The 15296-nt window shown below is 36.7% G+C and overlaps 1 protein-coding gene and 1 long non-coding RNA gene across 3 annotated transcripts in view; one reads left to right on the forward strand and one right to left on the reverse strand.

Moving 5' to 3' along the window:
* LOC127866499 (carbonic anhydrase 2-like) overlaps positions 1-15296 on the reverse strand; it is an 82804-nt gene that overhangs the window by 61332 nt on the left and 6176 nt on the right. For both annotated transcript variants that reach the window (XM_052407053.1, XM_052407054.1), the window contains exons 4-6: positions 12386-12534; positions 11892-11984; positions 10572-10635 (exon numbers count right to left, since the gene is read on the reverse strand). In XM_052407053.1, coding sequence (XP_052263013.1) covers positions 10572-10635; positions 11892-11984; positions 12386-12534 — 306 coding nt within the window. The remainder of the gene's footprint in view (positions 1-10571; positions 10636-11891; positions 11985-12385; positions 12535-15296) is intronic.
* Positions 1-15296, forward strand: part of LOC127866508 (uncharacterized) — a 60313-nt gene that overhangs the window by 24393 nt on the left and 20624 nt on the right. The window lies entirely within an intron of this gene.

Below are 15296 nucleotides of genomic sequence, written 5' to 3' on the forward strand. Positions count from 1 at the left end.
CCTTTAGTACTCGGTGAAACTTTACAGCCGTTTGAAATGCTTGCTTTCGCATCATATGTTGACAAGGTCATTCAAATGTTTGTGTCGTTGCCCGCTATCGCATTGCAATTTTAACAAGGATTGAAATCAGTAAACGTCATTTCAGCAAATCTATTGTGTTTCGCTATAGACGCGAAGCTCCCAATCTCCACGCAGAGTTGTCGTTTTTTTGCTCTCACATACACCTCTGCAGAGAGCTCGGCAGCCATGTATGACCAAGAATCTTGTTCAAACCGAACAAACTCAGTCATAGTCCAGGCCACTTAAAGAAATTACCTAAAACAAATTGCAAAAGAAATGAAACAACGTTCATCGCATAGATATATGCAATATGTATCTTGTATTAAAATTCGCCATCATGCCTCCGTGCGGTTTTTCAGATATCCGCGATACACCGTTCGGTTTTAACTATAATTTTGTTTGGCTTGTTTTGGCTTCCATAGCCTATTATTTCTTGACAATGTTTATACCGGAAGTTGCAACTATTCTAGAACAAAATGCAGAGACTCGTAACTTTCGACGCTGTTTGGTCTTAAAAGGTGAGTTATATTATATTAAAACCTAAAATGATACAATGGCATATTTATTAATACAGGACAAATGCATTCCTCTATATAAAAACCCGATTTATCTGTGTCTGTGCTCTAAATAGATTGAAATTGACCGCTGGAAAACATGTCATGACGTCATAGTCTTTGTACAATTTGTTTACCAATTTTTGTTATTTATGTGCTCTTTATAGTGATAATCATGTATAAAAGATATTTAAAATCATGTATAACAAATATTAAGAATCACGTTTGATAAAAAATAACAAAAAATAACTCATTTTCTAAGGGAGACTTACGCTCGACAAAAAAAACTACGGAAGACCATTCTGGTCAAAATTCAACTTACAAATTTTTCATTTTAAAGTTCGTTTTAGCCAATGTTTAATGTATTGGTGTGCACTTTTGTTTGGTTTTTCATAAATTATTCAGATAGATCTATAATCTATATAATGAATCTGATGCAAATCATGAATAGTCATAACATTGATCTAGTTCTACATGTGCTATATTAACAGATGTTTTGAAAGCAGCACGCACCAAGTGCTTATTAAAAAAAACACAGCTAGTAATTGTATCTATTAGTTTACTATATGTCTAGTTAGTAAAAAAAAGATGTCATGTTAAAATTGTGTAATATCCCAAATAGTTTATCTTACAGAGTAATTTATCCTTATTAATCTATGAAAACAGGAACTTCGTATCAGTGTTTTTATTACTTTTATTTAATTTCCAGGGTCATACCATGAGCTGCTGTATATTCTGCACAAAGGAGCTGGGCGATGGCCAACCCACGACACAGCTCGGAGAAAAGGGGTGCGTAACGATTAACACACTCGCCAGTTCCCTGGGTTTGAGCGTCATTGTAACAACAGGACAACGTGTTCACAAAGACTGCCGTCGTGATTTCTGTCGACCGAGGGAAGCAAGGCAATTAGGAAACCGTGGTGCAGGCTTTTCAGAAGAATACAGACGTCTTCGGTCAAATGGCGGTTTCGACTTTGGTCAGCATTGCTTATTTTGTGGCAAAGCTGCCAAACTTAAGGGCTGCAAAAGAGGACATGATGTGTATCCTGTGCGAACGTTTGATTTTCAAGCAACAATCAGGGAAGTGTGTGAAGGTAGAAAGGATGAGTGGGGTTATCAGGTGTTGGCAAGACTGGAATTTGCACAAGATTTGCATGCAGCAGATGCAATTTATCATCAGACATGCAATGTCAATTTTAGAACTGCACGACAATTACCTTCTAGTAAACAGACTGTCCCGGAAGCTACAGTAAAATTTCCAAGAGGCAGACCAGAAAATCTAGAGCAAAATGCTGCATTTTTATCTGTTATGCAGTTCTTCGAAGAAAATGACAATGAACAGACCAGTGTACATGACTTAGTTTTAAAAATGGAAGAATTGATTCCAGGATGTGCGTACAGTGCCGTTTACATGAAGAAAAGGTTGAAGGAACATTATAAAGATCGAGTGGTAATTACTGAACTAAATGGTGTTTCCAATATTGTAACATTCAAAGAAACCGCCTCGTCAATATTGAATGACTTTTACAACCATCCGAAGAATATGGACACAGCAGAACAGAAGGCGTCAATCATCAAAGCAGCAGCAAAGCTCATACAAAGTGAGATTAAAGAAATGCCTGTTAATAAGGACACATACCCGTCCCCAGTTGCACTTTCTTCCCTAGAAGAACAGACAGATTTCTTACCTGGCTCGTTAAGCGCATTACTGTCCACACTTTTTCCGAAAAACACTAATAGTGTCAAGAAGGCGTCAATAGGACAAGCTATAATACAAACTGCCAGGCCGCGTATGTTGCTTTCGCCTCTGCAACTAGGACTTGCTGTGCAACTCCACAATCAATTTTCTTCACGATTTCTGATTGATGTACTAAATAAAATGGGATTTTGTTCAAGTTACAAAGAATGATGAGATTTGAAACCAGCGCTTCTGCTACAAATGGAGTGCACATTCCAGGAGTGACGTCGTCATCTTCCTTGCAGTTCGTGGCCGATAATGTAGACCACAATATATGTACTTTGGACGGGTATGGCACTTTCCATGGCATGGGTATTATTGCAGCCGTTACCCCAGGTGTCACAGAAGACGTCAGCATACCTCGAATAAAGGTTTCCAATGCCGATATAGTCTCAGCAGGACGGATCAATGTACACTTCTACCGGCCTAAACAAGAGCGCTCAAGTGTTATACTCAAAGATTTGAAATCCAGGAATGTTCAAGACCCAACAGCGTATCTAGATGTCTTAGTAACAGTCGCCAGGCCACTGAAGTTGTCAAACCCTGGTTGGTCGGGATTTATGCAATCTGTTGACATTGGACAGTTTCCAGGAAAGTCAGCTGTGACATTTCTTCCAATGATTGACCTTAATCCAAGTGACATGTCATGTGTTTACTCTACACTGAAATTTGTGTGTGAACAAGCGGTAATTTGTAATAGCACACCGATCGTGACATTTGACCAGCCACTGTACTGGAAAGCTGCAACAATAGTACAAAACGAGAACGCTGACAGCCCACTGAGGAGGATCGTTCTCAGATTAGGTGGATTTCATATGCAAATGAGCTTTCTTGGAACCATAGGAAGTCTCATGCATGCGACTGGGCTTCAGGACGTCTTAGAAACCATCTACGCACCGAATGCGGTAGACAACATGATGAGTGGGAAAGCAGTGTCAAGAGCAGTACGTGGGCATCTCCTTGTCGATGCAGCACTGTGTGCGATTGTAACCGCTGAAATTTACGGAACTACACCGCAACAAACGGCTACATGTGAACGCACTTACACTGACCAGGCTGATTCGATACAAACTGCTCATCCACAAAACGAACCGACGCAAGACGTTCCGTTTGAAACAGACGAGCATCGTGTTCAAGAGAACGAGCTTGACGTAGGGATACGTAATGATGATGCAATTGATCTGGATACGACTTCTGCCATATACGATCAGCTACTTAGAAAGCAGATATCACCTGAAAGTGTGCTGACACACCCAGTTATAGAAAAGGTCAAAAGCATATACGACAGAAAACTGCAAGAGCTAAAGCAGTACCCCACATCATGTTTGTGGGTACAATATATGGAAATGATCGACATACTCCGAAGATTCATCAAAGCAGAGAGAACGGGAAATTGGGAATTGCATCTACAAACAGTGACGGAAATGCTTCCCTATCTGGCAGCGACGGGTCACAACTTGTATCTAAAGTCAGCCTATCTGTATCTTCAAGAGATGGATGATCTACAAGGTACTCACCCCGACGTGCATGATAAGTTTGTACACGGCCACCATGTTGTACGCCGAAGTGCCCGGTACTGGGCTGGACTCTCAACTGATTTGACTATAGAATCAACACTTATGCGTACTCTTAAGTCAACAGGGGGAATGACAAGAGGAAAGGGCATGACGGAAGTACAAAGGGCCCAGTGGCTTCTTTCAATGCCAATGTGTGCTGCTGTTAACTCAGCCATCCAAGATTTAACACAAACAGGTTACCAGACAAGCGAGCAACACAAAGAATGTTATTCCTCAAGGCAAGAGCGAGATTGCAAAGATTTGCACACAGTCATGGCTTTCTTAAAAGAAAGAAAGCCTTTTGCACCGACAATCTCCTTGAGAAACATTGAGACTGGAGTTACATCTACTGGCACCGTAAATGCACACCAAGCCAAGGAGATCGGTAGCAAAATTGTAGACAATATGAAGGGCCAAGATGTGATGGAAGTGTCATTCAAAAAAGGGAACCATGTAGTTACAATGAATTCGCAGTCCACACTGCAAATTGGCAGTGAGGTATTGAAGGTTAGCCCACAGCTTCTCTGTCAGCGTTTACTAGTAGCCGCCAGTGGGAAAACTGAAGATATGAGTACCGTGTTTACACACGAACTTTGTCCGGTTCCAGCTTCTTTATTTGATGACACAGGCTGCATGAGAGAAGCACAAAAAGCAACACTTGCAGACACAATATGGGCACAGGGTGATTGTGCTGCAAGTGCTGAGGTGGACGGACAAAGGGCATACGTGTTGGATGGCGGCTCACTGCTTCATAGAATCCCATGGCCAAAAGGATACACATTCCAGGGAATTTGTCAGATATATGCTGATTTTGTATCCAACAGGTATGGTACGCCAACAGTAGTCTTTGATGGATATTCAGACGAGCACTCAACCAAAGACGCTACACATCAACGTAGGAGCAAGGGCGTAATGGGTACACATGTTGTGTTCACAAAAGAAACACCATTTCGCTCAAGGAAGGACCATTTCATGGCAAACAATGCAAACAAACAGGCCTTCATCAATCTTCTGACTGAAATGCTTCAAAATATTGGATGCACAATGGTACAAGCTAGTGCAGATGCAGATGTTACTATTGTAAAAACAGCCATCGAATCTGCCTCTACACATCCTACGACACTTATTGGCGAAGACACAGACCTATTGGTACTTCTTTGCCACCATGCCAACATGCAAACGCATGACATCGTCTTTATGTCAGACAAGAACTCAGGAACTAATCGAAAGCCGAAAATTTGGAGTGTACATAAAACGAAAACAGTTCTCGGTACGCAGTTGTGTCATATACTTCCTGCCTTGCATGCGCTAACAGGGTGCGATACCAATTCGCGTATTTTTGGAATTGGAAAGGGTATCGCATTCAAAAAAGCCAAGTCGAGTCAAGTTCTGCAGGCTGATTTCGCAGAATTTCAAGAAGGGACGACACAGGAGCAAGTGACAGAAGCAGGTGAGAGAATCATTGTGGCCCTCTACGGCGGATCGAGCTTCTCTGATTTAAATAGCCTGCGTTTACATTTCTTCACTGAGAAAACCATCAATGGCATTAACAGTGTACAGATACATACCCTTCCACCAACATCCGCTGCAGCAAAATTCCACTCTCTTCGCGCTCATCTTCAGGCTCGAGAATGGACTCAGACTTCCGATTTGGAGCCAACTATGTGGGGCTGGAGGTTGGACAACGGACTATACGTTCCAGTTAAAACAGATATGCCACCCGCTCCAGCCAATCTACTCGCGATAGTGAGGTGTAAATGCAAATTAAACTGTGACACCCGGCGATGCTCATGCAGAAAGCATGGGCGTGAGTGTTCCGTTGCATGCAAGGAATGCAAAGGATCAAGTTGTTCAAACTGCCCCCCCAAGTGACATCACTTCAGATGATTATGTATGAACAATCCGGTTGGGATCCAGGCTCATTTAGATACCCATATTATTATGCGCAGGCTCCAATTGTCCGGTTTACAGATGTTTATATTTATCATATAGCGAATGCGCAGTCGCATTTCAATAGCTCGAACTCGATAATAAACATATTGAGCGGTTCTTAGTATGACCCCCGTTTTATTAAAAACTGTTTGAGATCAATTAGTTCAAGCTTTTGAGATTCAACTGTATACCATTCATGTTTAAACTTGCTCTAAAGCGCGTCGCCGCTTTACTCCATAGAATTTGTAATACACACACAACGTTGCTTTGTTGAATGCTAATGAAATTCGTAATAATATAGACAATCAGTTATAATTGTTAACTTTTACAAGACTATAGCCATGTTATTTGATTTTTCATGTTTGTATAATTTAATAATTCTACGATTTCCTCGTATTACAGTTGAAGATATATTATATTGATTATTGATGTATTACTGTCTTTTTGTAAACTTCTCTAATTTAATCAATCAATTGATATTATTAAACACACTGCGTAACTTTCTGTTTTGTGGCAAAAAAGCAGTGTATTATGCTTATATGCTAATAAAAGTTGTTGTTGTTGTTGTTTTCGGTACAACGTTAATAGTAAAGTTAAAAGCAAATTTTAGCATTTTACATGTATTTACTCTATCTTAAGGTAACATTGTGTGATTAATTACGCTTGTTGAGGTTTGTTTTGGTTTAAAAAGTGTTTAATGCAACAGAGTGTTACTTCTCGCTGAAATAATTGATAAATTAATTAATTTCGCATGTAACATTTTGCAAGTGCAAAAAATCAAATTTGCGCTCGACCTACGGATGGCGAATTTTAATACGCGGTAGAACTTATCATAAACCGTTCGAATATAGATACGGCATCTCTTTTGTAATTTGTTTTAGGTTTTGGATTTTTTTCTTGTAAGTGGCCTGGACTATCAGAGTATATTTATTTAGAAATTTAGGATAAGAGACATTAACCAATGAAAAATAAATTTTTAGTATAAGCAATATCCGACAAAAACCTTGTATATTTTATGCATCTTTTAGGATCTTTTGTATTGCCCATTTACGGAGATGGATTTTCCCGCGCAGTTTCACATGCGCCATATAGCCTACTCAACTATGAGGAACAGAAATTATTTTAACACTGTACGAAACCATACTCCCCAACTAACAAATAATAAAAAATTGAGCTTTCAACTCTTTGGGCGCATGAAGAAATTGACAATTAAAAAAAAACAAAATGACATATTTTTGTGATGGCCTTCAAGCACACCATACCGAGTACTCTTCAGATTGGAGGTACTGTGAAAAGTTCTCACGCGCGTTTTATTTAAAGACTGACATTGTAAAACAAAGAAGAAATCGACGGTTTTGATGTGATTGGCGATGGTTTGCAGCCGATTACATAACCAATGTGGTCAAAACTTGTCTGCGTGATGATTACTATGTAAGTAAATACTGAATTTGTTCATATTTGCCGTTTATCATAGATTATGTCATCGAGTTTTGTGTGCGACCTTGCCAACCGATGGCGATACGGCATGCATCGATCGTATTCTCTGTCGTAATAGATCTGTCAAAACTTATATGCATATGATTTGAATATGTCAACAAGTTCTGAAATAGTTATAAAGCATGTACTTAATGCGTTTTTTTCGGAAAATATGTGTATTTTCAAAACCGTTTTTTTTTGTACATTTGTTTTCCTACGGAAGCGCATAAGCGTCAACATTCACCTGTTCGGAACACTTTAATTTTCATAAAGTTGCTCGCATTTTTCTCCGAATCTGCATTAAAAAGCGGTATATTGGTGTGTTATTGTAAAGACAATAACGTTTGCTCAAATAAATATTTACCTTTTTTAGAAAGTGTTGTTTCATATGCTTATTATTGCAATTTGAATCGCTGTTGATTCCTAAACAATAAATCTATGACTTTGAAAGTAGAAAGTAAGCTTACTGTATTTCAAACATAAACATTACTCATATTTTTGTAAAACCTATTCATCATACTTTCATTTGCATTTTTTTCTTCGCAGTTCAGTTTAGCGATTGGTGTGGACATCATGTGTTGTTCCCAATACACAATAATAGTCAATGATGAACGCTTGGAATGATCATTACATGACATGAATGAGACACTCTTATAAAAATAGTCCGTTCTGATCCCATCACAGAGGTGAATGGAATGTAACCGTCGTGCAAGAGATTGGCGAAGCTCCGTGCAGAATTCGACTGGTTCTGAGAATAACACTTAGAGTTAGTTACGTCACCAATGCAAATAGCAATTTGACTCGACTGGTTGGTAGTAAACCGTTCTACTTTATCGTAAAACAATATATCGAAGTAAAATTTACGTATACAAGTCAATATGTTTTAACAGATAAGAAGTTTCATTTTCATTTTTAACCCAAACAAAGTTATTTCTTTTATACCTAATGATAAAATATGACATTTCTGCAGTGAAATAACAGCAGTGAAAATAAACAGATTGTTATTTTCACCGATGAAAATAACACATTTTCGGAATTCCTTTTTCTATTTTAATATTATCATATCAAGATGTACTTCCCTTGTTTATATCCTTGTTTATATTTTTCTATAATCATGAGTGAAATAAAATCGATATTCCACCGAATCGAACACGTTTTCTTTTAGTTTTATGCTTTTTTGTACCGTTTATTTACATTGTAAAAGAGTTTAATTGAAGAATTTCCCTGGAAAAATGACGTAATTTTGTCAACAAAATGACGTCATTTCGTCAACAAAATGACGTCATATCAATGTTTTGGAGGCACGCCACGGGAAAAACTCCGAGAAAGGGTAACTTTTCAGCAAAAGGGAAACAGCTGTTAATTATTTTCTTGAAAAAGGGGCATAAAAGAAACAGAAAACTTGTTCATGTAAGTGTAAGATCGTTTGTTATTTCACTCGTGATCATAGAAAAATAATATTTTCTATGATCACGAGTGAAATAACAAACGATCTTACACTGACATGAACAAATATCCTCTATGTATTTTTTTGTCGAACAAGAGGACCGCCAGTTTTGGAATTTATACAGGACTTCTGGAAATTGTATCATAAATGTCTTAAGTCCGACTTCATTCGCATTGCTTTTTTGGTCGTGATTTGTAAATACATGTACTACAATGTACGTAACACGGATATTTGAATTATGATTTTCGTTTTTGCTGTGCGCCTGTTGCCTGTATAAGACCAATCATAAGTATTGTATAACATTTGTTTTAGAATTATAGAATTATGTTTATATGAAAACGTCTGTATCCTAAGTTCAATATGGAAAGAATTATGAGACTATGAAAAAAAAAACATCACAATTACTGTAAACCTATTAAAACAAAGAAATGATATAAATAATAAACATAAAACGAGATAATTATTGAAAATAGCAACGTTAAAATTGAAGCTATATAAGTAAAAAAGAAATGGAAAACATATATAGGAAAATAAAGGATACAATAATGAAATCAATTTGAGAAAGATAATGTTGTAACGTTGTGAGCTTTTAGTATAAGCACAAATCAGCTATAAATCAAAAGCTGTTATAATACAATAAAAAAAGCTATATTTTTTTTAACTCTCACACAGGAATGCGTAGAAGATGTATACGAAAACAAATATTATACGCAATTTCACTAGTGCGTGAAATATTATCGCTACAGTTTAAATCAGGATCGCTTTTGTAATATTTATCGCTATTCCAATAGTTTTGACATTTGCAAGCATTACGACAAGAATCACCCATAAATTATACTGTACATATTCGCATATCATGAGGGTTAAAAACTTCATTACTATATATAGAACTAATGCCATAGTCCCTCTACATCAGCACTAGCAAACACATTTTAAAATTCAAAGATAGCGGCGATAATTTTTGAAAGGTCATGCGACTTGCACTACTCTGAACAATAAACCCATATTTGAAACAAAGCTTGAATTAGGGAAAATAATTGCAGATGAAATACTTCAAAACACCATAAATATTAGTGGCTTGTTCTGAGAAAATTGGGCTTAATGCATGTGCGTAAAGTGTCGTCCCAGATTAGCCTGTGCAGTCCGCACAGGCTAATCAGGGACGACACTTTCCGCTTTTATGGTATTTTTAGTTTCAATGAAGTCCCTCCTTGCCGAAAATCAAGTTTAGGCGGAAAGTGTCGTCCCTGATTAGCCTGTGCGGACTGTACAGGCTAATCTGGGATGACACTTTACGCACATGCATTATGCCCAGTTTTCTCAGAACGCGGCTCATTATATAGAATTAGCTCTAAGCTTATTAACGAAATTCAAGTATTGTTTTACAATTCGTACCTCGTTGTGCTAAAAATATACATACAAAATCACAAAAGTAATAAACAAAATTACAAAAGTGATAAACAACTTATTTAACTATCAGGTGATTTAAGGAACGAATATCAGACTTGTGAGGCAAGGCACAAAGAGTGAAGATTTAGAAACAATACGCAAAATGTGTGCTAGAATATCATGTGATGTTAACATATGCATATCATAATGTTAAGGCAATAGTATAACCTATGAATAAGGAGAGGAATTATATGTTATCAATAAATTAAAGTGCAAATAAAAATGCACAATAGTTAATACATACAGAGTTGGTTCGCGTGTGTAGAAACAAAAGGTAAGGTAATTATGGCAAGGCTCTTGAATAAATGCAATGTGTTATTTTAAGAGTATGCTAGTGTTAAGAAATTGACTGTACTTACTTTTGTACTGAATGTCACCAAAATGATTGATGATTTCTTGGAAATGTACGTTGAATCGGCCAACCTAAGAATACCATGATTATACGTGTGTTCATTGCATGTGCGTTCTCGTTTACTATAATATCTCAAATTAGTAATAATCGTTACATTAAAAAAATACATAAGCTTTCTTATTTTACTATCAAATAAAGTAAATAATATCACTTTAAAAATACTTGAAACATAACAATACATGTTTTCACATTTTTATTTTTTGGCGTTGCTGTTTAAGATGGGGTTTAACCATGATTTAAGCGAGATAATTATGCAGCGGGATAATTTCCTCGTATTCATGCGCATATTTTATTATTTTGTTTTAATGCAAAATTACGACAATGATGTAATGTCCACCATTTCCCTTTACAAATACTTGCGGATTAAAACTCACATAATTATTTGCACGAGTAAATAAAACAAAGCATGCATTTATGAAAAAACAAACACACTTCTACTCAATATAATAAAGCGTTATTAGGAATTGCGCTGCAGACACGGAATGATGCATAAGTTAACATAACGAAAAAAGCTTTCCATTAATCCTGCTTAATACTATTAACAATTGTCTTATGCCAACTTCTTCAGTAGATGATTTACAGTCTATGCTATTTATTATCATTTCATAAAATAACATAAGCTTTTTAAAAGAAGTTGCGATACTAGTAATAGGACAAACTTGTATCCATATTTTTTAAGCTTTATCTGCGTGACGAAAATACACTATTTGCATTAATACTTAAAAGTACTTCTTAAAAGTGTAGTTTATGATTTTAAACAAATATTGACAGGGTTTTCATTTAAATTTCCCGAAATTTCATTTACATTTGTTTGTTTCCGTGTTGCCGCAAATATGTATGTTTCTGATGGTGAAAACATGTGGCAGTATATCGTCGTTTATTCCGGGTTGACATATTTATGTCTGAGCTTATATCATTGTTTATTTCGAACGAATATATTTTCTAAGGGTGTTAGAGGAATCTAGGGCCCGATATAATTTCTGACAGGCACCGAACAATATTAGTTCCGATAGTAAGATAACTGTTCATTTTGCCGCCATGCATAATTTTAGGGAAAACTTACATCTCAATATTACTTTCAACGTCGTTTAAAAGAACACATTTCTCATTTAAAAACGTCTTGATAATACTTTATGATATGTTCACTAAGTATTGCCAAATCTACACGCAACGATTAAAAGGTGTTAAAAAATATTCTTTAGTCTCCTCTAAAAACCTTAATATTCATGGTTCGATTCATCAGCTGGTTGAGGAAATTATTAATTACCTCAAAGAAGAATCCAAGCACTGCGAGACCATCCGTTTTGTCAATAGAGGAGGAGAAATTAGCGTACTTCTTGTTGTAGTGAACAATGTGCATCTGGAACATGTAGACACTGAATAACTACTGGATTGAAACGAGTTCATAATTAAATCGGTGCTCGAACATATTTATTATCTTAATAATGTAGAACGGCGAAGCTGATGGCATACCAATACAAAGAATTGGAGCAAGTCTGTATGTCTTCATATCTATAGCACAATACGAATGACGGTATATCTTCACGAAGATCAAATTAATTGGTTTAAATTGCAGTTTTATTCTACGACTGATCTCTTTAATTTTCCATTGTAAACTATGATCATTTCATACTTGTTACATTATGAATCTCTGCATAGGAATCGGAGTACGTATCCATGAAACATTTCAAATTATATCACAAAGGTTACCAATACACTTGCACAGTTTTGTGAGCTTTGTCTGATGACATATTAACTAACCTCCATGGGGAAGTTTTTGCCGTTTAGTGAGTGTTCGGATCCCCGCTCGTCAGTGGCCCCCCAGTGGAAGTGAAACTGCTCGGCGATGTACGTGGCCCCTAGACCGCCACCGGAAATCTCCATCGTCTTGTCGTTCAGACTAACCTGCACTGGAATGGGAACAATGACATCATGATTAAGCAGTTCTAGGATTATAAGATGTGAGCGAAATATACTTTTTGTTCAAAATAGTATCACTTGGCTGCGCAATCAATGTTACTAAGATCCTCGGTCAAACACAGAAGATAAATTAATAACATATCTAATCATTGATTTGCGCCTGGAAAAGATGGTGTTTTAAAGCAAAAATTATGCGGTCTATTTATAGTAAACATATATATAGAAATAATGAAACTCTAGACAAATTATCAGTAGAAAAATATTGTCCGCTAGTCTTGAATTTAGGGCAAATGATGAGATTCCTATACAATAAAAGCCAATACGTACACTAAGACGTTTAACTCAAAACACAAGGTAATGTTTAAAGCTGGGGCCACCTCATTGGAACGTTCAATGAAAAGCATGGGAGGTTCAACCCGGTTGAAGGGATTCCAGCCATTCCAATGAGCATAGAATGAATCATAATGATTAATTTTTTTTTTTTGATCCTTCATTGGGTATTCTTTACTTCAAAATTGGTTCGGTTATGCATTAATCAAATTATTAATTCATTCATTAGTCTAATCGCGTATGCACTCATTACCTCGTGGATCCATTCGTACTTGTTTACTTCTTAAGTATTATGTATAGTTCTTTTGTTTCGTCTCTTCACAACTTACGCCAATTACCTATTCATTCGTTTAATATATTGAAGATCAGACTTTGATTTTTTACCATATTCATTGAGCTTTATCAACTGTATAAATCAGTATTTCATTAAATGTATCGTATTTATTACAGTTGAAAATATGAAATGTCATAAATATATTGATCGATTCACGCTGCGAAGTTTTGTTTAACTTTCCATCAGCCTTACGTTTTCACAAGTTATGTTTATTTCCTTTTCATGACCAACAGAGCGGTTAAATTCAGTGATCGTATTAGGATGTTTTATTTCAACGGTTGTTGGGAGACAACAACTGGACCAGAATGCATCCAAAACATTAGTTACCGGTATAGTAAATATAAATATGCTACTTTTGCAGCATAGATGCGGAATATTAAAAAGATTGCATTTTTAAAAGTTTGTAAATGGAGAATCTGTTGCTTCCCCATGATCTCATCATAGCCACGGTTGTCACTGATTTTCTTGGCGTTTAAGTACCCAATTACAATTATGATAGTCCTGATTGTCTGTTTTGTATGATGGTTGGCCATCTGTTGTAAAGGTTGTTCTTCTCGTCCTCTTGACTGTTGTTTTTCGTATCGTAGCAGTGGATTATGTCTATGTTGTTCCTCTTCTTCTGTGGATGGAAAGAGGCTGTCATGATCCGTGGTTTGTATTCCTTCCATTAGATGAACTCTTTCTGTTACGACTTGGAAAGCACCAGAGCTACCCCCAGGGTGTGTGCTGCATCTTCCTGCTCATACCCCGAGAACAGCAGTTATTCGCCGCGGAACCAGTCCGTATTGATTCGCTGATTCCTAGGATTTTGATGTTTAACTTCCCCTCATCTCTGCCGACATTTGTCGGTTTCGTACATGGTTTGGACAAGTACCGATGGTAGTGATTGCCTTGTCAGAGAAGAAAGTCTTCGGCCTGATAGCTTCCAGTTGACTCTTCAGCAGGAGGTCCTCGATGTCTGTTGTTATGCTATTTCTGTAGCTTTCAGATTTCATTGGGAAATGCAGCTAGCCCTACGCCTACGCCAAACCCTCCTTGTTTTCTTTTCGGGCTCGGATTTGTCCTTGGTGGATTTTTATCAGTAGTACATTCACTAATTAAGCCCAGTGATCTCCAAAAAATCGCCGAAATATTTGTATCGATACTGACTCGATTATCTCAACAGACGCTCGACTAAATACCGTTTTTTTTTGCTAGAAACAGTGATGGAACAAAAACGTGTGCGAAATACGATATTGAGCTATTAAAATGGAAGTAAATTTAAGCACCGAAGGACACTGTGCATGTTGTTTAAACTTTACAAACATATTAAAATGTTGCGTATAAACTTATGAACTATCAGAGGAAAACAACGTGAACAACGTCGAAAAGCTTTGCTATGTGTACATCACTTTAGGTTGTATTTTAACCCTGTAAATGGGTAGCTATGTTCGTGATATTCTCAATGAGAGAATTGTATTAACAGAAGCGATTACAAGCTCAAACAATATACATACAAATCCTTCCAGTTAATTAAATAATAATTTCTCGCCAGTGGCTGAAACCGCTATGAGAAGCATGAATGGTGAGAAATAAATATAACACACCTTCCGGTACGTATAGATTGCGGCAAAACTGATGCAACAGAACTTTCATTCAGTGATATGAGTGACGATTGTTTTCAATCGTTTTCAATACTTCTAAGAAGGAATCATAAAACTGCAACGTGTCATAGAGTAAATTTACGAAATCCTTATTTCTTTACAATATCTCATCATACGAAATCAATATCTATCTATTTTAATATTAACCTGAATTCTTTTCAAACAGTTACTACAGTTCAGCTAACAACCTAACCAGTTTTATCACTAAGCCTATTACACGCATGATTGGTTCGCGGCGTTGGTCAAGTGGAAAGCGCAAGTAACCGCGCATTTGCCACTTGACCGCCAGAACATAAACACCTTATATATCTTTGATATATTGTTCTGCGTCATTATTACAGGTTAGTGATAAATCAATTTATAAACTTTAAACTTTGTATTGTTAATAATCTCTGTTTTAATTAAATGCAACGTAAGGTATTGATTGTATTTATTGTATTTATTG

The sequence above is a fragment of the Dreissena polymorpha genome, chromosome 2 (genome assembly GCF_020536995.1).
Source record: "Dreissena polymorpha isolate Duluth1 chromosome 2, UMN_Dpol_1.0, whole genome shotgun sequence".
NCBI lineage: Eukaryota > Metazoa > Mollusca > Bivalvia > Myida > Dreissenidae > Dreissena > Dreissena polymorpha.